This window comes from Empidonax traillii, unplaced genomic scaffold, assembly GCF_003031625.1.
Source record: "Empidonax traillii isolate 1590-97213 ecotype Southwest subspecies unplaced genomic scaffold, ASM303162v1 scaffold106:size2091409, whole genome shotgun sequence".
NCBI classification, from domain to species: domain Eukaryota; kingdom Metazoa; phylum Chordata; class Aves; order Passeriformes; family Tyrannidae; genus Empidonax; species Empidonax traillii.
In genome coordinates this window covers 729754-751804 of record NW_020955299.1, presented here as the reverse complement: position 1 = coordinate 751804, position 22051 = coordinate 729754, and the positions used below count along the sequence as shown (strand labels likewise).

Genomic DNA, 22051 nt, shown 5'->3' with positions numbered 1-22051 from the left:
TGCCAGGAATGCCATGGAGGTGCTGGATGTCTTGGCTGTGGAGATGCCAAGAAAATGAAAGGTGGTGGGAATCCTTAGTAAGAAGTTATTTGCCTTTTATTCCTCAGTTTTAAAGCACAAGCTCTTTGTGTGTGCCCTGCTCTGGAGTGGTGACTTCTGTGTGTAAACTTGCCAAATTCCTATTTTGGAGACACAGCAGAAAATCCTCTGCCCTTTTCCTATTTCTGACTGCTAAGACAAAGATACATTTGTTTATTTCTGCAACATATGATGACCTGACAAACTGCTTTTTTTAAAAAAAAAAAAGCGGGGAGAAGGGAATATCTGAATTATAGCCACACGGTTAGGGAAATGTAAATTCTGGGTTTATTTTGATTTCGCTGTCTGGCAAGGCCTAATTAACACCCAAAAATAAAAGCAACGCTCCAAAGCCCCAGGGTGTTTGATGCTGTGGTTTGTCTGGATGTTTGTGATAGTTAGGGGAGTGTCTTGTGCTATAAAAGTGGGGAAAGGGGAAACCAAACAACGAGGAAGAAGACAAGAATGTGTAAGAGCAACAGCTGGGAGTGCAGCCTTGACAGAGCTTTGTCTCGTGGGTTTTTTGGGGGTGGGTCAGATGGTAGCTAAAGAAAGGCTGGAATAACGATATTCCAGAAAAGCTATTAGTGTCAAACTGTGTCCGGGTCAAACGAAGTGATTTAAAATGTTGAGAACTCTCTCTCAATTTGGAAGATGAAAATGTAAAACTGAAAGGACATTTGTGGGGTTTTTTTAAGGTGTTTCCATCAGGTGTGCTGTTTGGGGTGTGTTAGGTGGCTCCAGGGTGCTGGGGGAAGCTTGGGTGGGGACAACCTGGTTCTACAGGTCCGAATAAGCCTTGCTAAAACCTGAGTTCAGCAGGGATCCTTCATGGCTGGGAAATGATTAAACAAGACACCTGAAACAGCAACGCCCCTTTGAAAATGGAGCACATCTACATCAAAGGTGCAAAGTATGAGCTGTCTTGCGTGGAAGCCGGTGAAGGATCAGGCAAACAAGGACGTGCTTTCAACCTGTGAGTTCTTTGAAGGAGAGGCGGGCTGGGGGAAAGCTCTCTCTTATCGACAGAGCTGTAAAATCCGTTTAACACGGGGAATGAACGCTCTGTTGTGTCTCTCCCGAGGCTTTTCCGCTCCGCAGGTTGCAGGATGCTGCGAATCAGTGCTGGAATGTGGGAGGTGAAGGTAACACCGGTGTCACCTGGTGAGGGTGAGGAACCGGCGGTGTGTGTTGCTGGTCTGATAAACCTTTCTTCTGGGCATGGGAACGTGTTCCAGTGTGCCCCCGCGTGTACATGTATACACATGTGAAACACCGATAGATCTGGCTTAGAAGGGGCGGGCGAACTGAGCGCTGTCCTGGGGGGAAGAAGGTCCCGATAGTAAAAGTACGGAGTCAACAGTGAAAATGAGGAGCCGACAGCAGAACAGGCGTTTATTTCTGACGGGGTTTTTCCCGTTTGAAGGACGGAGGTGTTTTCTGCTCCGCGGGGCCGCAGCCGCTCCCGGGGCCGGTCCCTGGGGATTCCCTCGGGATCCAGAGGGGGAGCGGGGGGGCCGGGCCGGGCTCACATGACGGTGGGGGCGGGTCGGGCCCCGCCACTGCCGAGCCGGCCCCGGCTCCTGCCGCTCCTGCCCTCCCCATCCCATCCCATCCCGTCCCGTCCCGTCCCGGAGCTCCCGCGGAGCGCTCCGGTCCCGCCGCGGCTCCTCCATCCCCCGCCGCTGCCGGGACCGCTGCGATGCCCGCCCCGCTGCCCCCGACGGAGCTGCTGGGCTCGGAGCGGGCCGTGGTGCTCGTGTCCTGTGTCCTGTCCTGCGTGGGCTCCTCGCTCCTGCTCTGCTCCCACGCGCTGTGGCCGGAGCTGCGGACGCGGCCGCGGCAGCTCCTGCTCTACCTGTCGCTGGCCGACCTGCTCTCGGCGCTCTCCTACTTCTACGGGGTGCTGCAGGACTTCGACAGGACCTCCTGGGACTGCGTCCTGCAGGGCGCCCTGTCCACCTTCGCCAACACCAGCTCCTTCTTCTGGACCATGGCCATCGCCCTCTACCTCTACCTCACCATCGTCAGGGGCTCGCCCACGGGCACGGGCTTGCTGTGCTGCTTCCACGCCGTGAGGTGGGTGCTGCCTGCTGCTCCTGGGAGGTGGGGACCCCCCGACACCCACCCCGTGGCCAGGAGCCCCCTCTGCTCCGCGATGGAGCGCTCGGATGGCCGCTGGAATCACCTGCGCCTCCCTTAAGGATAGCGTCTGTGTCCCCCTCTCAAATTCCTTTTAAACACGGATTTTGCTGCCTTTTAACCAGCTAACCCTTTTAACCAGCTAACCCTGCTGGTTCCATCCCCTCTCCCCCTCCCCGCCCTTCCCAAGTGAAGAATTGGAGACGTGGAAAAAGTTAAAAATGTTTTTTTTGCTCAAGGTCACACAGAAAAAAATCTCTGGCGAGTTACAACGACTCTAAAAATCCTGGCTTCTGCCCTGACATCCAGGAAATAATACCCTAAAACTTGTGTTTGCGATACCTGTCTGCCAGAACTCCCGTGTTTGGGGTCTGTTTCCATGGGTCCCTGACTTCCCCGGTGTGTGGATCCTTCCCCTTTCCCCGGGCAGGTTGCTGTAATCCAATACCCACAGGAGAATGCTGTCTGCGAGTGATGAGGCTGCTAGGAAAGCATTCCGGAGGTTGTTTTGGCACGTTTGATTGAAAGCAAGGCGAACCAGACCGCGGTGTAGCTTTCTGTCTCGGTTTCTGTTATTTAGGGAGCTGATTTTCCACAGCATGTTTAGTAAAAGCTTTCATTATGCAATTTGGAGCTTGTGGAATCATGTGCTACGTCCACGCTGAGCGAAACAGTGATCCTTTAGTCCTCCTCCTTGCCAAGCTTTTGCAATAAATTAGAAGAGGAATGATCTGGTTTAAAAAGGGGGGAAAAGAAAAAGTAATTGGGACAAACACCAACTTTTCTTTGGTTTCTTAGTCAAGTATTTGTTACCTTGTAGTTTCAAACAGCATCAGTTGGGAGATGATGGAATTAGAGCCGAGTCCAGGTAAGGATGTGCCACAGAAAGACTTTAAGGCTGAGTGTGAATCAGGGAGGAACTTCAGTTCCTGCCCTACCTGTTCTAATTGCTGCCTGACAACAAGATCTGTGTGTGAGGAAGCCTGAGGTGACTGGAAACACCAGGTTGATGGTGGTGAAGCTGAAATAAGATGCAGTGAGGCAGTGGAGGAGCTTTTTAGGTGATTTAATCTCAAGTGAATAGAGAGCTCTGAGAGCTGTGGAGAGGATGGAGTGCCAGTAAAGAGCCACAAGTTGCTTAATGGACAGAAAACAGAAGCCTGGCTCCTTCATGGCCATGCTGGTTCTATCAGGAGACATCAAAGAGTTGAGGCAAATCTGGCCTATTTGTAATTTTCTTGCCTGCTGATTGCTTGTGGGGCTTTTGCTTGTGTTTGTTTCTCCACCTGGTTTGATGCCCCTCAGCCTCGGTGGCTACAAAGTGCTCAAAGGAACAGGCAGAGTCACCAAAACAGTGTTGGCTGTAATCTCTGCACCCTTGAAAAACCTGTAAAAACCCCCAAAAGGTTGCTCTGCTTTGTGACACTGCTCAAACTGAGCTGCCTCTGTATCAGTTGCAGGAGGCAAGTGTGGGAGACCTGTCTAGGCCGAAAAGAAAGGTGACAAAGGCGGGTGATGTCTTAAGGATTTAAAGTTAAATTTCCACTTCTTTCTTTCCTTTTTTTTTTTGTCTAGGCAAGAACCTGAGGGGTTTTTATTCCCCCCCTCCTTGCTTTGTAGTTTGCCAGCAGGGTCATGCAGCGACCACTGTGTGAAGAGTCATTCCAAGACACCTTTGGAAGGGATCCAAGGCAGGAGGGAGTTCTGTCAGGCGTGTTTCCCATTCTTCACCAGCAGCTGCTCACAAGGGGTTTGTTGAGACCAGTGCTTTGTTGATGTTGGGTATAACCAGAGACTTTATTCTTTAGCTGAGTGGAGCTGACTTACATAGATGTTGGGAAGTCAGTACCTGACAGTCTCCGAAGGGAAAGGAGGATGTCACACCGGACCAAACCTGTCCAACAGGTTTCATGTGGTAACACATCCACCTCTTCTGCAGCCTCTGTGCGGGTTTTAAACTTGTCCAGCCCGGAGGAGCTTTGAAAATATTTAGGCAGTTGTTAAATGTGAGGTCTGGCATCCAGAGTGCAAAGGACCAGGCTGCCTCGTGTTCTGAATTTCTAAATATCAAGTGTCATCTGGTTGGGTAATGTCAGCTCTGTGGTGAGAGCAGCTGATCCAAACTCAGGGTGAGGAGTGGACCAGGCAGACAGAACCCACCTTGGGATTGTTTTTTCTTGGCTTTTGACAGCAGTTGCTGACAACCTTTGAACTATTCTTATTTCATGATCAGGCAATGCATGCAAGCATATATATATGCTTTACTTACATCATTAATAACTAAATAACATTTAATCATTATAAGCATATATATGCCTTGTTTGTACTTTTATATGTATATAAATGTGTGTGTGTTTATATATACATTTATACCATTCATATATACATGTACATGCATGTCCAGGGAGTACTTGGGGTTCTTTCATGTAAATACTGTCCTGTTCATCTCAGTCCTTGCTGGGCTGTCTCATGCATGCTTAAATTAGGGCAGATTTGCTCTGGAGTTCTTGCTTGCAAGGTGTACTCAGAGCTCTTTTCCTGGAATGTTGGCTGGGAGATCCAGGAGACTGATTTTTCTTTCTCTACAGAGGATAAATTGCTGTCCCCAGAAGGAATCGCCCGCAGGCCTGCTGGCAGGATGGCTTGTTGTCTAACCTGTGCAGGCAGGTGACAGCAGATCACCTCTTGTGAGGGCCTCTAGGGAGGAAAAAAAGCAGCTGTGCAGCATAAATCAGAACGTGGTGATTAAACAACCTGACCCAGACATGCTGAGGACAAGGAAACCAAGACAAGTCGAGTGGTGGAGTTTAGGGGTCCTTGCCTTGTTTGGGTGTTAATGTGCAAGGATAATAGTGGGTTATAGGGGGTTTTTTTTTATTAATCCATTGCCAGGAGCTGTATTAGGGGAATAAGAAGTGTTGTGTCTGCGTTAGAGATGGGATCTCCAGCCTTCCTACAGAGGTGCAAGGAGTTGTCACCTTCCCCTTCTCTCCCTCTCTGATTGTGTTTAGATCCAAGAGTGCTTTTGAGAGGCCCAGCCTACACAATTGCTCTTGGAGGCTCAGAGGAACATTTCTGCCTCTCTGTTACCTTGGATCCACTCTTTGCATACACCTTGGGTGATGAATGCTGGTTGCTCAGTTCCTCCACTCCTCCAGCTGGGTGTAAAAGCACTGGCATTTTGCAGCCCTCGTGAATCTGCCCTTCAGGAGTTCTTAAGAACGACCAAATCACCAGTCTCAGTTCTCCTTTCCAGTTTCCTAAAGTGGAGCTGAAGTTCACTGAAATATCTGATTACTTTCTGGATCCTTTCTGACTTCGCTTGGAGCTGGTAATCCTTTGTCCTTGGTGTTGGTGGTAAATATCCATCTGATCCCAACATGCTATTCCAGTGACAATTGACTGCCTGCTGTGCAGCAGATTTCTTCCACACTTTTTCCTTTTCCCAGTTGTATACTGAAGATTTTTGGAAGTCTCTTTCCTAGGAGTCTGTTGTTTCCTGCTGTGCCAGTGTCTGTGTGGATTTGGGCTGGTTTACATCCACATGCAGTAACTCGACCTGCTTTTACCTTGATTCCCTTTTGATTTCAGGTCATTGTTGAGATGATTATTTAGACAAATTAGCTTCTTAATTTGCTTCCTTTTTCTTGGTACTTGTGTGCCTTAACGTGGTTTCTCTAAGGAAACGCCAGTTCTCTTGAATTCTCTACCTTGGTGCTCAGTTCTTCCCAGTGAGCTGAAAAGGGAATTGTTTTCAGAGAAATCACCACTTTTACCAAAACGAGGCGTGAATTGTGTGGAAGCTGTCACGGTGGTGGTGACGTTTGGGATGTTTTTAGAAAGCCTGCTCTGATAACAGCGCGGGGAGGGCTTCCTGCAGCACCACTGTCCTTAAATAACAGCTCTGGCTTGGATCAGCACTGCCTGTTCTGAACTGAGCATTGAAACAAAATGTCCTAAACGTGCTGAAGAGTCGGCTCTGACATTTTTTTACAGTGTTACATTCGCATTTGTTTGTTTTGTGAGGAGGTGAACCCGGACATTATTTAAGAGTGGGAAAGGGGGTATTTTTGGAAATCTAATATCATGGGATTATCTCTGTTTCTTCAGCTGGAATTTCAGATAATCTGGTCAAGGCAACTGCTGTTTGCCTGCATAGTCTGGTGCCTGTGGAACCCATTTTGGGGAGGAAGACCCTTCCCATGCTCTCTGCAGCTGCTGCAGACTGTCAGTGCAAGACAAGTGTGAACTGGGAAGGTGCTGAGAGCAGGACAGTCATGGGTTTGTTTTCTCTGCACCCGGGGGGCTCAGGGGGGCTGTGCTGGGAGCTCAGTCTGAGCACTCTCCAGCATTTATGGCATCTATTGAATGTCCCTTGTCCCTCTTCAGGCTGCCCAGGGTTTTTCCCTGAGGATGGCCATGGGGAGGGCAGGTGATGCACTCAGCTGGATGCAGGGCACGGTTTCAGCCATGGTGTAATTTTTATGTTTCTGTGGGCTCGTGGAATTTTTTGTCTTCTTCCTCCTGGCTTCTTGTGGGCAGCCCAAGCTGCTGAGTGACAATTCATGTGTGTCACCACAGTTGTTTTTCTTCTAAATGCTTCCTTATATTTGCCTCTGCTGTCAAGAGAGAAGCCAAAGTCTCACCTCCAAATTATGAGAACATGGCTCCTCTTGGCATTCTTCGCTTTCTGCTGTTACTGCCAGTACTTTTCCTTGGGAAGAAACTTGCTCTTTGTCCTTCAGAAATTACACTTTTGCTCCCAAAGTATTGCTTACACCTCCACTGTAAAGCAAAGCAAACCAGAGCACTGGTGGATAAAGCTGTGGATTTCTTTGTGTGCTGGTCCAAAGTGTCACTTTGGAATCAGTGTGGGATTTGGCTGCTTGTGTTCTGAAAGCCCTGAGGGAGGTGGCTAAGCCCTGCAGGACAGTCACATTGTACAGTACTCTGGGCTTGGCAAATCCTCATCCTCTCCTGTATCCAGGGCAGAAGGGGAGGAGGTGGGAAGGTCTCCTGTTCCCCCTGGCTGTGCTGTGCAGGCCAGGTCAGAGTGTAGTACATCATTACACGTCTGTCCTTCAGGACTGGGGATCCAAATCCCTATAATGGGTCCTTAGGAAGTGGGATTTGCAGTCCACATCTGTACACTGTCTGTCTGTCAACCACTTCCCTTCAGCCTGACACAGGAGTGCTGATGTCTGGAACAGGTATTGGCATCCTGGCTGATGAAGAATCCCTGAGCTGAGGTGTGGGGAGGGACTAAAGCCAGGATGTTCTTGGCTTCACCTTGCTCTCTGTGTTCCCTCCTCAGCTGGGGTGTCCCCCTTGGCATCACAGTGGCAGCTGTTGCCCTGAAGAAGATTGGCTATGACGCCTCCAACGTTTCTGTGGGCTGGTGCTGGGTCAACCTGGATGCCCAGGATCATGTCCTGTGGATGCTGCTGACAGGGAAGGTGTGGGAGATCCTGGCCTACGTGACCCTGCCAGTGCTCTACATCCTCATCAAGAAGCACATCAGCAGAGCAGTGAGTACTGTGCTGTGTTCAGCTGGGCTTGCAGACTCGCTCTGTGGTCCTGCCCTGCCATGCTCTGCAGGTTTTGGGCCACATTCAGCAGCTGCACAGGCAGGAACTGCTTCACAACCCTGCAGTGTCCCCACCCCTGGGAGCAGCATCACCACACAGTGACTTAGCACAAGGATGTAAAAGCCTTTTGAGGACATAGCAGGGGTCGTGGGATGTTCATGAGGGAAATGCTCAGTCCTAGGTAGGAATTGAAACAGGGCACGAAGGACAAAATCCCACTTTAATCGCTGTTCAGCAGTTCCACTTGTGCCCAGACTGGACTTACCTAACCTCGGTCCTTGCAGTATCAGTAAGGATAGTCTGTGTTTATGAATGGTTTGTGCTGGCAGCATAAAGCACTGTTTGGGAGTCTGGACACTCTGTGGCAATAGGTACCTCACACACACTGCACAGGAGACACCCTGGCCCAGCAGGGTTTTGGAATTCAGAGCTTTAGTTGTTGCTGTTCCTTGTGAACACAGAGAATTAAAGCATCTGGGAAAGCATTTGCATAACAGAGACATCTAGATTGAGAGTGCCAGAAGGAACTGCATTCAGGGTTTCCTTTTTTTCCCCCTCTAAGTTGTATTAGAGTTAAAAAAATCCCCTCCCACACGTGGAAGGGAAAACGCTGCCACTGCACTTGTGGTGCAGCTGTGGCAGTTGCTGGAAGGGATGAACACAAACCTGGTTAGGACAGAGCTGGAAGAACAGGGTAGTTTTAAGCAGCCCAAAGTGTCCTGGGAAAGAGGAGTTGGGAAGGGTTTGCTCGTGCCTGTCAGCACCACCTGACGTAACCCTGACAGGACACTGTGTCCCAGCTGCTGTCAAAGATAGAAGTGTGACCTCCTGGAAACCTGACCCCCCCAAAAAAAAAAAGGCTGGGCTGATGCTCCTGCTCTGCCAGGGATTCCTGGGAACTCTGCTGTCCCTCCCCACTCCAGCCCTGAGCCCGTCCTGGGAGCAGGGCTGAGGGCAGGCAGCAGTCACTGCTCTCACTTGGGGGTCTGAGGGTCTGGAGCAGCTCCTTGAGCCTTCTGGGCTCCATCATCTCCCCCCTCTCCTCATCCCTGGGGACTTTGCCAGGCCTGGAGCTGCTTGCTGAGCTTCTGAACTGGCAGGGAGTCCCCCACTTCCAAGGGAGAGCAATAGGCAACCAGAGCAGGGCTTGGGCTGGGTTTTGGCTGAAGCAGCACCGCCCCAGCAAAACTATTTTGTGGAGCACCAGGTTTTTATTTATATTCTTATAACCTGTCTCAAACATCACCCAGTGATGTTTGCAAGTATAAAGCTTTAGTGGGACTCTGACAAGGGCTGGATCTCCCTCATTTGCCACTCCCTGGCTTCAGCAGCAACGTTTGTGCTCGCAGAGTGTGGCCACTGCTCAGAACTGAGCCCCTGTTAAGATTTAGCTTGCTCTGGAAAGAATCCCTGGAGCTGAATGTGCAGCGTGTGTAGGTTTTTGTTGACGTTTGCTCTCTCTGCCCCTCCCTGGAAGCATGCAGCTCTCTCAGAGTACCGCCCCATCCTCTCAGGGGCACCTGCATTCCAGCCCCGGACTTCCATAGCGGACAAGAAGTTGGTCCTCATCCCTGTCATCTTCATCTTCCTCCGCATCTGGAGCACCGTGAGGTTCATCCTGACCCTCTGCAACTCCCCTGCTGTGCAGAACTCAGTCCTGGTGGTCCTGCATGTGAGTATTCGCCGGGAAACGCATCAGGAGGAGGATGTGGGAGGGACACGAGGTTTTGGTGCTCTTGATGTCACAGGATGCTGGTGCTGTGAGAACACCTGCTCCCTGCTGGCAAGTGCTGCCCTGCCCGGGATGCTCAGCCCCAGCAGTGATTCCAGCAAGGGCAGTGATTCCAGCAGTAGCTGCTGCAGCAGCATCTAGTGGCTGCAGAATAAAGCTGCAGTGGGGAGGGATGGACGGCGCCAGCTGCCTGTAGGAGCAGCTCAGACCAGGAATGTTGGGTGTCTGTCCCTCAGGAGAGCTCAGCCTGCTCCTGCCCTACCCCAGGCTGCAGCAGTGCCAGCCCACAGCAGCTCTCTGCTCTGCTTTTAGGGGTGCTTTTCCTGGAAAAAAAAAAAAAAAAAGAAAAAAACAAGCTTAATTTTTCTGAATTTGTTTTTCTCGTTAAGGTGAAGTTGGTGACTGTCACGCAGCTGGTCTGACACGATGTTTGCTCCTCTCTTGGGGAGGGGGGTGTCTGGAGGAACAGCACTGGTTCATTCCTTTCTTGCCCTTGCAGGGAATTGGTAACACGTTCCAGGGAGGTGCCAACTGCATCATGTTTGTGCTCTGCACTCGGGTGGTCCGAGCTCGGCTGCTTTCCTTCATCTGCTGCTGCAAACACGACGAGCTGGAGTGGCCTTGGCAGAGATCAAACAGCTCCTGGCAGCGCCCAGAACCCCCCAAGGATGTGCCAGGCCCTGAGCAGACAAAGCCACTGCTTCCCAGCACCTGAGCTGCCTCCACCTCGGTGTCGAGTCCTCCTTTCATGGTAAAAAAAACCTCAGTGTGAGTCTTTCCTCCTTCTCTGCTTCATGGTCCGAGGGGTGGGCACGGCTATCAGTAGGCAGCTGGCAGAGGGGGGGGTTTTCTGCTGCTGCTGGGGGGATTCCCTGTCTGACTTTGCAGGTCCTAAACCATTTACAGAACTGTTCCACCCCTCCTTCCCCTGAGCTGGGGTGGTGTTATTCCAGCTGTTACTGGAGCCTGTAAAATGAGGAACTGCAGGGCTGTCTGACCCTCAAACACAGGACACCAGTGAAAGCTGAAGAAGAGGAATGAGTGGCTCTTTTTTGATGCAGAGTACCATGTGCACACACATTTCATCAGCACTGCACAGTTCAGATGTTCAGTGCCCCGAGTTTTGCTCGTGAGGGAACACAATCCCTGCTGCCAGTCATCATGAAAGGGAAAAGGAGGGGAAGTGATTCACCCAAGCTTGCCTAGAAAGTCTCTAGGAGCAAAAATATGACAGAAGCTCTTAGGATGGGGCAGTGATGTCCTTGCATTGCTGTGTAAGCTGGGATGCACTGCCTCTTCAGAGAGAGTATGAAACCATCTGTGCTCCTGCAGTTGTACTCACCCTGCAGGTCACACTCAGTCCAAAGGGCTCAGCCTGACAGGAGCTGCCTGCCTGGGCCGTGGGGATGGCAGGGGAGGAGCATCCTGGAGAGAAGGGGCTGTTGGGGATGGCAGAACTCTGAGCTGGACCTCTCCTGTGTCCATCTCCTCCTCCTTCTCCTCCCAGACCACACAGCCCCCCAAAAAACCAGCCAGGGCTCTTTCTTTTTAATCAGTTGACATTTTTGGTTTGTACACCAGGTTTTTGCAAACAGACCAGGAGCCCTGTGAGCTGTATGGGGAGGCAGGGCAGCTGTCTGGCTCCCTCCCCTCCGGGCCCCTGGCTGTTCCCAAGCTGCTCCTATTAGTTTATTTTAGTCACGTTAACAGCAAGCACAACAGTTACATGATCCAGAGCTCTTAGGGGACTGTAGGCAGAGGCAGGTCCTTTATTTCCTGAAGCCTTGGCATTAGCTTTATTATTATATTAGTATATTTAAGCCTTGTGCTGCACAGGCTGTGTAAACACAGGAGGTGAAGCTCTCAAGAGCTCAGAGCCCATTTAAAGGGGATGCAGAAGGGCTCTGCTCTTTACATCCCTGGAGTCTTTGAGAGGTAGGTGGAAACATCTTATCTTTGCCATAGATAACTTCAAGAGGTTTTTTTTGGTTGTTTTTTTTTTTCTCCTTTCAAAAGGCTTTTTTAAGCTTCTAAAAGCTAAATAGCAACCTGGGTAGCTCAGCTTCGTGTTAGTCCCGTGAGGCCTGGAAAGAGGAGCTGTGTTAAACTTCTTGTAGGAAGGCAGAATAGTCATTTTTCAATTTTAGGAGATTTGGTGTTATGCTGTGTTCTGTTTTTTGGAGCCAGCCCTGAAGAGAGAAAGTAAAATTGTCGCCAAGTTGGCTTAAGGGAAAACAAAGCAAAACACACACACAAAAACCCAACACAAAAAAATCAACAAATCACATTCCATGTTCTCAGTTTGCCTTTTTCCATTACAGAGCTCTGAGAAATGCTTTTGAAGGAACGTGCAGCTCACCAGAACATGGTTCCAGCTCCAGGGGTTTCAGGGAGGCACGCTGGGCTGTAAACACCAGCGAGGGGCCACAGTGGAAAGTCTGTGACATCTCTGACATCCTCCTGTCAGCAAGGGCAGGGAAAGAAAAACAGCCAACAGAGGAGCTCTTAGAAATGCCTGTGGGTCCTAACACTGAAGTTGAGGGTGGCCTAAATAGGAAGGGAGATGGGCTGATAGGGGAGGTGACTGTGGAAGTGCCTGGCTGCTCCTGGCAGGCATCCCTGGATGAGGTGTGAGTGCAGGGCAGGTGCCTCAGTTGCCTGTGGGGATGGCTCTGACCTCTCCCCTGCCTGGCATGCACTGGAGAATTCCAGCTCAGGTGTTTCTGGAGGTGGCTGAGGTTGTGGTGCCAGGCTGGGCTTTAGGAATGGGTCCATCATGCCCGTTCCAGCTGCTCCAAGATGACATCCCTGGGGTTGGAGCTGCAGCAAAGCCTCTTCCCCTGGCTCGGGGCAAACCTGGCACAGGCTGGGCCAGGCCCTGTGCAAAGGCTGCAGGGTGAGGGGACACTCCTGGGCTGTAACTGTGCTTCCTTCTGTGCAGGTGTGGGATGATCCCGGAGTCCCACAGAGGGAGCTAAAGCCCGGGGAAAGGCGCCGCTGGAGAGGCTGAGCAGATGGAAAAGGTCCCGCTCCTCCTTGCACTCACATACCAAAGGCTTCGGGTCTTCGACTTTGCTCAGGATCCTCTGGAAGGGACTGTTGGACTATACTCCAGTTTCCTGGTTTTCTCCCCTTCTTCCCCTCACCCTCCACTGTAAATCTTAAAAATCGGTTTGGGGTTTTGCTTTTCTATTTGACGAGGCGAACTGTGTGGTGAGTTCTGAGGTGAGCGAATATCAAGAGGACAGGAAAACTTCAGTAGCTGCTGAATGGGACTGTGCTGGGCATGGATTTCAGTCCCAGTGTGTGAATCTTCCCGGGGAGCTCCAGGCTGGCTCCCGTTCTTCACTGGAACACGGACAACAATGTGCAAACAAACGTGTTTGTTTGGTGGTGGTGGTGGTGGTGGTGGTGGTGGAGGGTTCCTCTGCATGGCTTATTCCTCCTCCTGGATGGTTGGGAGCCATCCAGGTGCTCAGGGGTGTTCCCCAGAGCCTCCAGCATGGACAGCCCTCCCAGCAGTGCCTGGCCAGTGCCCTGAGCTCCAGAGGTCCAGTGCTGAATGCTGCAGCCTGTTCCTGCTTTGGGAGCATTGCATCAGACCTGGGGAGGGGACGCGGTTTTGTTTGCTATTTGCAGATAATGTTTTACCTTATTTACGGCTCCTCATTTGCCTGAGTTTAAAATATTTCTCTGACCTGTACAAAATAAAGTTTTGTTTCTTTACCAGGACCCTGCCCAGCGTTGCCTTTGTGAAGAGAAAATAGGGTCTCATTTGCTTCTCGGTTTCAGAAGCCCCATGTCTGCTGCTGTTCCCTGCAGAGTTCCTATTCCTGGGGGATCAGACTGCCATATCTACCTCTTGCTCGCTTGACTGGAAGCCTTTTATGCAGCTGATAAAGCAGTGTTTGTACATATGACTTATTTCCAGGCAAATCATTTATTTCTTTCTTAAATCATCGCTTCAGCTGGAGGCCCCAGTTGTGTAGCTCAGTGCCCCAGGTTATGCTCAGGACTGCATATGACACCTGAGCAGTGACTGAACACGCAATTCCTTCCCAAAGTGCAGGTGGAAAGGCTGCTGATGTCACTCTCTTGGTGTGGGATGTCTCCTAACAAGCCCCCTCGGGGCAGGCATTGCAGTGAGCACACTCTGCAGCACACTCTGCCTGCCAGCTCCTAATCCAACCAGCGCTTTCCTGGAGCTCACCACTAAAGTGCTCCAGCAGATTTGATGTCCTGAAAGCTAAATTAATTTTCCCCTCACCCCCCAAAGATACCAGGGTTTCATAGGATCCAGCTTTTAGCACGCACAGTTGGGCTGTGAGTGTAAACAAACCCCTGCACAAGAGCTTGGGAGCTCTTGCCATGTGGTGGGCAAGTGCTGAGGAGGGAAGATCCAGAGGTGAGTTAATGTCTTCAGGCAAACACTCTCTGGGATGAAGGGCAGATGGAAGGAGCCCAATGCTGTGCAGAAGCTGAAATGGAAAATGTGCTTTTCAAATGCTTGTAAAATGGGCTCTTTGCTTCTTCCTGCCTCTGTCCTGTGCCCAAGTCCAACAGGATCTCAAGTGCTGAAGGTGTCACACCCCTGCAATTGCTTTGAAAGTCCCAGGGGAAGATCGTTCACCACCCTGTCTCCCTTCATCAATCCCTTCCAAGGTCAGCCCAGTGCCAATTACTACCTCAGGGATGTGATCAGATTCCTGCTGTGTTTGGCAAATCCTCAACCTGTTCTGCTGCCATAAGCACATATTTAGTCTGATGTAGGATTTCCGATGGCAAACCTACATGTACTCTTTGATTTCTGCATGTTTTGAGTTTATTCCTTCAGGGATAGGAATTTAAAGACCACGACAGAGAATTCTCCTTCCTTGCAATTACTGAGTGTCAGAGCAGTTGTCATTCTGCCAAGAGCTCCCAGCAAAATGATGGTGCCTTTAAAGAACAGTAATTCTATGGAGGAAAATTGACCTTTTTTTTTTTTTTTTTTTTTTTTTTTTTTTTTTTTTTTTTTTTTTTTTTTTTTTTTTTTTTTTTTTTTTTTTTTTTTTTTTTTTTTTTTTTTTTTTTTTTTTTTTTTTTTTTTTTTTTTTTTTTTTTTTTTTTTTCAGTTTTCCCACTCCAGGGGCAGAATTTTCCCTCTTGGCTAAAGATCTGAGAGGGTGAGAACACCACCAGTTGCTGACTGAGCTGTAATCTCAGCAGGTGTGACACAGGAGTGTTCTTAAGGTGGGATCCACCACCAGATATCTCAGAGAGCTATGTCCTTAGGGTTGTTCACTGATAACAAAGGCAGTGAAAGATAAATTCTACTCTAAAAGTAGCAGGGCTCTGTCTCCTTCCACGTGGAGGGAGGGAGGCTGCAGCAGTTCAAGAACATGAGCAGGACACGTGGAAAGGAGCTGTTGCCCAAGACAGCCAGTTAAGGAACACAAGCAGTACACGTGGAAAAGAGCTGTTGCCCAAGAGGGTGTGGGTTTTTAGGCTGCCTGTTAAAGGCAGCTGGAGCAATTAACAGGAGGCTTGGTTTCTCTCCAGCTGCTGGGGCCATCCGTGAACTTTGCATTTCTCTGCTGAACTCTATAAATTGTAGTCGACCATTAACCAGGCCCTGGACTGTTCAGAGCACCCTCGTAAGGTAGGAGGTTAATGCCGAGCCAGCAGCACGTGGGGCTCCTGTTGCATGCAGAGGGAAAGGAACACAAAGTGCTGGTGGAAAATCTCTGCTCTGTCAAGACCACAGCTCTGAGAGGATGAACCTGTGAACTGCAGAAGTGCCTGAGCAAGGTAGGACAAGGAGCAGGTGCCATTTGTGGCTGCAGGGGGGTTAATGGGGTTCACTTGTATGCCTGTGCCATATGGCAAACGCCCTCTCTGCTGCTGGGGCTGCTCCCTCAGAATGCCCTGTTTTTCCCTGAATTCCACAGCTGCTGGGCAGCCTCTCCAGCTGTGCCACCCACAGCTGCCCACGGGCTGCAGGGTGGAAGGGGCAGCAGCTCTGGGCTGTAGATCCACTTCTCCCACATCTACGAACCAGCTCATTTAGCAACCTGGGCAACAAATCCGCCCCTTCCCGCTGGAGATGAGCCTGTTTGCCCTGTAACTGGCAGCACCTCTGTTTGAAACAGGTTCTGGTGACAGAAACCCGACCCAGCAGCGACAGGCTCGAGCAAGGGGAAAGGAATCGAAGAATGGTCAGGCAACAGGGACTTGCTCCAGCTGATAGAGCCTGTCGTTGATTGGATGTGTTTGGAAGAGTCACAGAGGGGGATTTTCTGCGTGGGGGCGTTTCCATCCCCTGCCTTGGCCGTTTGGGCTGCACAAACCTGCACTGCAAACGCTGCTGGTGGGATTCCAACGCCAACATGAAGCTGAAAGGAGGGGAGCAGGAGAGCTCTGAGCGCAGTGAGGGTGCAAAGGGGGTGAGTATTGTTGACTCTCTGCTTCCAGCTTGAGCCTCCCACAGAGACACAGAGCGAGCTCTTGGAAATCTCTGGGTGCCTGTAGAGAAAGGGGAAGATCTTTTGGGCTGACACATCCGCAGGGAGGGCAGAGACAAGTACATTCTTGAGCCTTGTTTATGTCTGTCTGCAGGGCAGTGTTGCACTGGGTGCTGTGATTTTCTCTCTGTCTGCAGCTCACCCAGCCTGTAACTTGTGTGTGACTTCCCCCTTCTGTGTGTGAGTTTTCTTTCCTATTGTCTCATCAGTTTGAGGCTGCAGTTTTAGTTTTCTGGATGGGGGTTGCCTTTCACAGCAGTGTTTGTGGAGTCTTGCACAACAAAACTTTCCTGTGTGCCAGGAAGGGCTTGAACGTGAATAATTAGCACCAGTGGCTCTTCTGAGCTTCTGGGATTTGGTTAATGAGAGCAAGGCAGCTGCTTTTCATCACCAGTGTGAGAATGTCATCAGTCTGCTCCTAGAAAACAGAGTGGGAAGCCTCAGCTTCCTCGTGATCCTTGCTCTCAGATCCAGTTGAATTTTGATCTCCTGCAATGCCTTAGATGAGCTCCTGCAGATTCTGAGGAATAGAAAGAAGCACCAGCAGGTATTTGGGCAAATGTTCAGCTGGGGAGGTGACAGGTCCCTCATGTGGGACCTGAGCTGAGCGCTGGGACGTAAAACCTTGCAGACATTGAGGCTGGAGGAGATGGAGACAGAAAATGCATCTGAATGGAAAATGACTTTATTGGCGTGGCAGCAAGGAGATGCATTAGTGAGCTATAAAAACCAACCCAACAGAAACCCAACAACCCAACTCTGTCAACACAGCCCAGGGCTGAACAGCAACTAAACTGTTGTGAAAAGCAGGTTGTTTGTAACCCTGAGCACCGTGTATCCACAAACGTGGTGTTTGATCCCTCTCCAGATGGCAGTTTCACTCTCCTGGTTAACTGCAAAGTGCAGCTCTTGTACCCCACAGCCAAGCCCTCACTGAGCTACTTGGAAAAGTTCTAATTGGCTTCAGTGACGATCAATTAGACCCATAAAAAGCTTGGTCCCAAAATGTGGGAAGCAGAAAAAAATTACCAGGAAAGGGATTTTGCCACCTGATGCAAAATCACTTCTTTTTTAAAGCTTTCCTGTGCCAACATCCTGTGTTGTTTCCCTACCCAATTAGCATGTTGGAAAAAGAATAATTGCTTACAAGCTTTTTTCCCCGTGGGGCGGTGTTTTAAGGATGATAACTTCCAAAAAAACAAAAAAAATATTTAATCATCCAAGTGATTCATCAATACCAGCAGAGTGAATTACCGTAATGACCATGTGCAAATCAAGCAGAACAAAAACGAGTCGTAATGAAAACAGCCCACTGGGCTTTCATGTGCAGTTAAATTAAGGGAAAAAAAACGTAGAAAAGCAAGACTTAAGGTAATTCTTCATTTTTACTGAGTGTCATTAATGCCTCTGAGCCAGACCTGCATCTAAGGTGGGGTTTGTTTGATTTCTTTCCCCTCCACAGAAAATGACAGTTCTCCTTGCCCTGGTGGCTCTGATATCTGGCTTTGGATCTTCTTTCCAGTACGGCTACAACGTGTCTGTGATCAACTCTCCAGCCCCGGTAGGTTGGTCTGTGGAGCGGCCCCTGACTCAGCAGTGGGTTTGCAAACACTCTTGGGAGGAGGCTGACAAACAGAAGGAGTGTAACAGTTCATTACAGGGGTTTGGGGGCAGGTGCTTGTGCTCTGAGCTCAGGAGAGATGAACTGTGAGAAATGCACCCCCTGTCCTCTGGGAACCAGGCACAGCCTGCAGCTCAGGATCACTTGCAGTCACAATTCCCTAGCCCAGGCTTCTCTACCCTTCTCTTGCATCCCTTTTCCCACTCACCTATTCTGGTTTCTTTATCAAGACATTCATTTAAAGCTTTATGGCATTTGTTGTTAATTGGCTTTTCCAGCACAAGAACTGTCCCTACTGTGCTCAACGTGCTCTGTGTTTCGTTCCAGTACATGCAAGACTTTTACAACCAAACCTACCTGGCCAGGACGGGGGTGCCCATGAACAGTGGCTTCCAGACACTGCTCTGGTCTCTTACTGTGTCCATGTTCCCCCTGGGTGGCTTTTTTGGGTCCCTGCTGGTGTGGCCCATGGTCAACAACTGTGGCAGGTACGTGTCAGCCGTGTCTGGGATATCTCACCCAAAATTGCCGGGCTCAGATAAGACTTGACTCGCTGGTCACTCCAGCTTGCCCAGCCCAGCAGGAGGATGAATTTCCCACACACACCCCTTGGCGGTAAAGCAGATGGGATGAGGATGAGTTGCTGGGCTCACCTACACGTGGTGTCTCCCCAGGGTGAAGGAATTTATATGGTTTCAGGATGGTCAGGGCCAGGCTGTGTGCTGGGCACTGAGCCAGGCAGAGAGCAGTGATGGAAGTGCTGGGCTGAGACCAGGCCCAGCAGCTCCTGCTGCTCAGAGTTCCTGAGAAACTTCAGTTCTTTCTGGAACCCTCCATTCCCTGCAGGAAAAATGGGCCAATTGGCATTTTCTCTTGGATCATGAGTCTTTGGGGTTTGGGACAGCATTGCACCTGAGGCCTTAAAAACCCAAACTGAATGTCTCTTTTTCTGTTACTTCGCAGAAAGGGCACTTTGCTGATAAATAACCTCTTCTCCATCTCTGCTGCAATCCTCATGGGAACCTCAGAGCTAGCAAAAACCTTTGAAGCAATCATCCTTTCCCGTTTCATCATGGGAATTTATGCTGGTAAGTGCACGGTAAAGGGAGAGCCATAAATGTTTGCTCGGCTGTGTGAAGGTGTTTTATTCTCCCAGCAGATGCTCTCACAGGCAGCACATTTCAGCATCTGCCTAGCAATGCTGTGCTTTAGCACTGGTCATCTGCATGTTGCAGAAGTACTAAAGGTCTCCTGGAGATAAGGGCCCTGAGACTGGAATTTAAGATGTGAGAGGAGATGTGTGCCTGCAGGTGAACCTCCCCTCTGCAATAAACATCTGCTAGGCACTGCAGCTCCCACAGCCAGGCAATCTGCTGCTGATAATCTCTTTCCCCAGACAACTTAAAGCAGGTAGTCTATTTTTTTATTTTTTTTTCCCCCTTTTTAACATAATCAGAATAATCCATCAAAGTCGTCGGAGTCAGTGCCAGATCCAATAATCCACTCCTGGAACTGACTGTTCTTCCTGCAGGAGAGAAGAACTGTTAAAAGGGAGAAACAAAGAGCTCAGAGACACTGGATTTACTGCAAAGATAGTGGGAAGCCAAGGATATAAGTGTGTTGCTGGTGTAAGTGGCTTTTTTTAGAGCTGCAGTAACAGGGAACAAACAGAACCCTGGAATTCTGGGTACCCCGTGCAGGGCTGGGCAGAGCCAGGTCTGGAAGAGTCCTAAGGGCATTTAGGCTCAATTAATTGGCTTTGGGCTGGCGAGACTCACGTGCTCCACAATTTATTAGTGAGTTGGGATATCCTGTAAAGATAAATTTCCTGCCTTAGCTCAGTGGCTGTAATTGCTGCACGTTACACATTAAGTTGCTTTCCTTGGGTAGCTTCTCGTTTTCCAGTTTATCTCCTCCAGTGGTTTTATTTTGCCTTTTGACTCACCTGAACCTGGCAGCTGCTCTTAGCACTGGAGCTCAGAATAAACGCTGAGGGACCTGTTCAGTGTGATCCCTCTTTCCAGTTATTTATAACCCACAAAGGAATCTGGACTAGCTGTGTCCTGACTTGTCCTTAGCTTGACCAGGCTTGGATGTTTTTCCTGGGGAGGGAAGCTGCTGAGCCCAGCCAGGCTGCCTTGGAATCTGGGAGGATCCAAGTGCCACCCTCCAGGAGGATCCAAGTGCCACCCTCCAGCACTGGTGACGCTTGTTTCCATGCCTTTTAGCTTTCAGATAGCAGCTTGGTCACCCCTGTAACCCCAAGCTCCCGAAGCCCAGGACCTCTAGAAATGTCAGATGAGAGCCTCACCCGGTCATTTGAGCCCGGGAGTTTGGGTTTTGCGTGCCAGGGTTTACAGCGCAGGCAGGGAGCTGGCAGCTCGCTGGGGTTACTGTGGGTAGGCGGGGTAACGTTCCTCAAAATAACCCGTGCCCTCGGTGCCCTGATTGGATTAGAAATCCCTGTTCCAGCACTCCACCTGCAACACGTCTCAGACCAGCAAAGCTCTCTGAGCAGCGAGTTTTTAAAGGCCAACACGGAGTCGTTTCCTTCCACCCTCACACTGGTTTGATTGGATACTGGTTCCTTTTCTTGTTTTGGAGGAGGTGAAAGTTCCTCCCTTACACAGTTTTCATGTGTGTGTCGTGTGCTGAAGTGCCTGCTGGGAGAAAGCTGCTTTTAGGGAGCTGAACACAGAGCTCTCGAATCATCTGCTGGCTCTGTGGGCTCACCCTCTGACTCCTCAAATGCTTTGCTGCTGAGCAGTTAATAATCCTGACACCCAGAGCACCAGGAGATGGTCTGATTGCACTCCAGAGCCAGAGCCCCTGAGGGCACCAGAGCCAGGGGTGGGTGTTGTACCTCTCCACATACTGAGTGACCCAGAAGTTGGTTCATCGTGAATCTCTTTTGCCCCCCATGGGAAAACAGCACCTTGCTGGAGGTTGTGAGCGTGCTGTCACCAGGCAGCTGCACATCTAACGCTGCTCTCTCGCTGCCAGGCCTGGCTTCCAACGTGGTTCCCATGTTCCTTGGAGAAATGTCCCCCCGGAATCTCAGAGGGGCCATTGGGATAGTCCCACAGCTCTTCATCACCGTCGGGATCCTCGTAGCTCAGATCCTTGGCCTCAACAGCATCCTGGGGAATGCTGAAGGTGAGGCTCTGGCTGGGGACTTCACTGGGGGCTCCACAGGGGTGGGATTGCTCACAGTTGTCCTCTTGTCCCCCTGCTCTCAGGCTGGCCTGTGCTGCTGGGGCTCACCGGGATCCCATCGCTGATCCAGCTCCTGACGCTGCCCTTCTTCCCCGAGAGTCCCAGGTACCTGCTGCTCCAAAAGGGCAACGAAGAGCAGGCACGACGAGGTACAGTGCCATCCTTTCGATGGAAGGGGAGATGGAACGGGGCGGATCTGACGGGGGGACACCTCTGACAGCAAAGCGGGAAATTCCTCACTGGTGGTGGAGGTGGAATTCTTGCAGCGTTGCTCCTTTCTCTGCACGTGTGGATCTCCAGCTTCCCACCGTGGAAGCCCTGCTGCCCAGAGCTACCTATTGTTGTGTCTTGATTGGGAGCAGCACTTGTAAAACTCACTTTCCTCTCCCAACTAGCCTTGCAGAGGCTGAGAGGCTGGGATGACGTGGATGACGAGATAGAAGAAATGTTCCAAGAGGGCCAGTCAGAAAAGGAAGAAGGGCAGTTCTCTGTGCTCAGCCTGTGCACCTTCAGAGGCTTGAGGTGGCAGCTCATCTCCATCATTGTCATGATGATGGGCCAGCAGCTCTCCGGGGTTAACGGGGTGAGTGGGAAGCGGGAAAGGCAGTGGGGTAGAAAGGAAGGGATGGATGAAGTTGATGATGTGGGGCAGTGCTGACACAGGAGATAAAACCCAGGACACAGGAGTGCCCCTTCATCCAGGACACTGGTTCATGTTGTGATGGGTTGACCCATCACTGGCCAGTACCAAATCCAGCACAGACAGGTACAGGGTCAGGGTCATATACAGATGCAGAGTCAGGCTGCCCTGTTAAGGATAATTTGGATGTTTTTGGAGTGCTTGGGCCTGGATCCGAACAACAACATCTCCAGAAATAAAATAAGTGCTCCAGTGACAGGATGTAAAGCAGCCAAAATGGGATTCCCAAGTTCTGCCCTTGGCCACATCCAAACACAGCTGTGGTTTTGCTGCAGGTCTTCTACTACGCCGACAGGATCTTTGAGTCAGCAGGTGTGCCCAGCAACAGCATCCAGTACGTCACTGTGTCCATAGGTGCCATCAACGTCGTCATGACTTTGCTTGCTGTGAGTTTCTGTTGGGGCTCTCTGAGCTCTGACTTGTCTCCCCTGACTGTGTCTGTCTAATTTACATTCATCAAACCAGAGAATC

General features: G+C 50.4%; 2 protein-coding genes across 3 annotated transcripts in view; both read left to right on the top strand.

The window, feature by feature from the left end:
* Window positions 1-1765: 1765 nt before the first annotated feature.
* GPR157 (G protein-coupled receptor 157) overlaps window positions 1766-22051 on the top strand; it is a 25077-nt gene continuing 4791 nt past the window's right edge. Inside the window, exons 1-5 of the mRNA XM_027882477.1 lie at window positions 1766-2157; window positions 7535-7748; window positions 9286-9480; window positions 10040-10291; window positions 12482-13023. Coding sequence (XP_027738278.1) covers window positions 1781-2157; window positions 7535-7748; window positions 9286-9480; window positions 10040-10255 — 1002 coding nt within the window. The 5' untranslated portion in view covers window positions 1766-1780 and the 3' untranslated portion in view covers window positions 10256-10291; window positions 12482-13023. The remainder of the gene's footprint in view (window positions 2158-7534; window positions 7749-9285; window positions 9481-10039; window positions 10292-12481; window positions 13024-22051) is intronic.
* The window catches only part of SLC2A5 (solute carrier family 2 member 5), a 9647-nt gene continuing 2601 nt past the window's right edge, over window positions 15006-22051 (top strand). Inside the window, exons 1-9 of one of the 2 annotated variants that reach the window (XM_027882475.1) lie at window positions 15006-15330; window positions 15672-15965; window positions 17506-17604; window positions 17992-18152; window positions 18628-18752; window positions 20668-20820; window positions 20904-21029; window positions 21276-21463; window positions 21856-21966. In XM_027882475.1, the coding sequence (XP_027738276.1) occupies window positions 15909-15965; window positions 17506-17604; window positions 17992-18152; window positions 18628-18752; window positions 20668-20820; window positions 20904-21029; window positions 21276-21463; window positions 21856-21966 (1020 nt within the window). In that variant the 5' untranslated portion in view covers window positions 15006-15330; window positions 15672-15908. Of the gene's footprint in view, window positions 15331-15671; window positions 15966-17505; window positions 17605-17991; window positions 18153-18627; window positions 18753-20667; window positions 20821-20903; window positions 21030-21275; window positions 21464-21855; window positions 21967-22051 lie in introns of those variants that run through there. The other variant, XM_027882474.1, reaches the window with a different exon arrangement.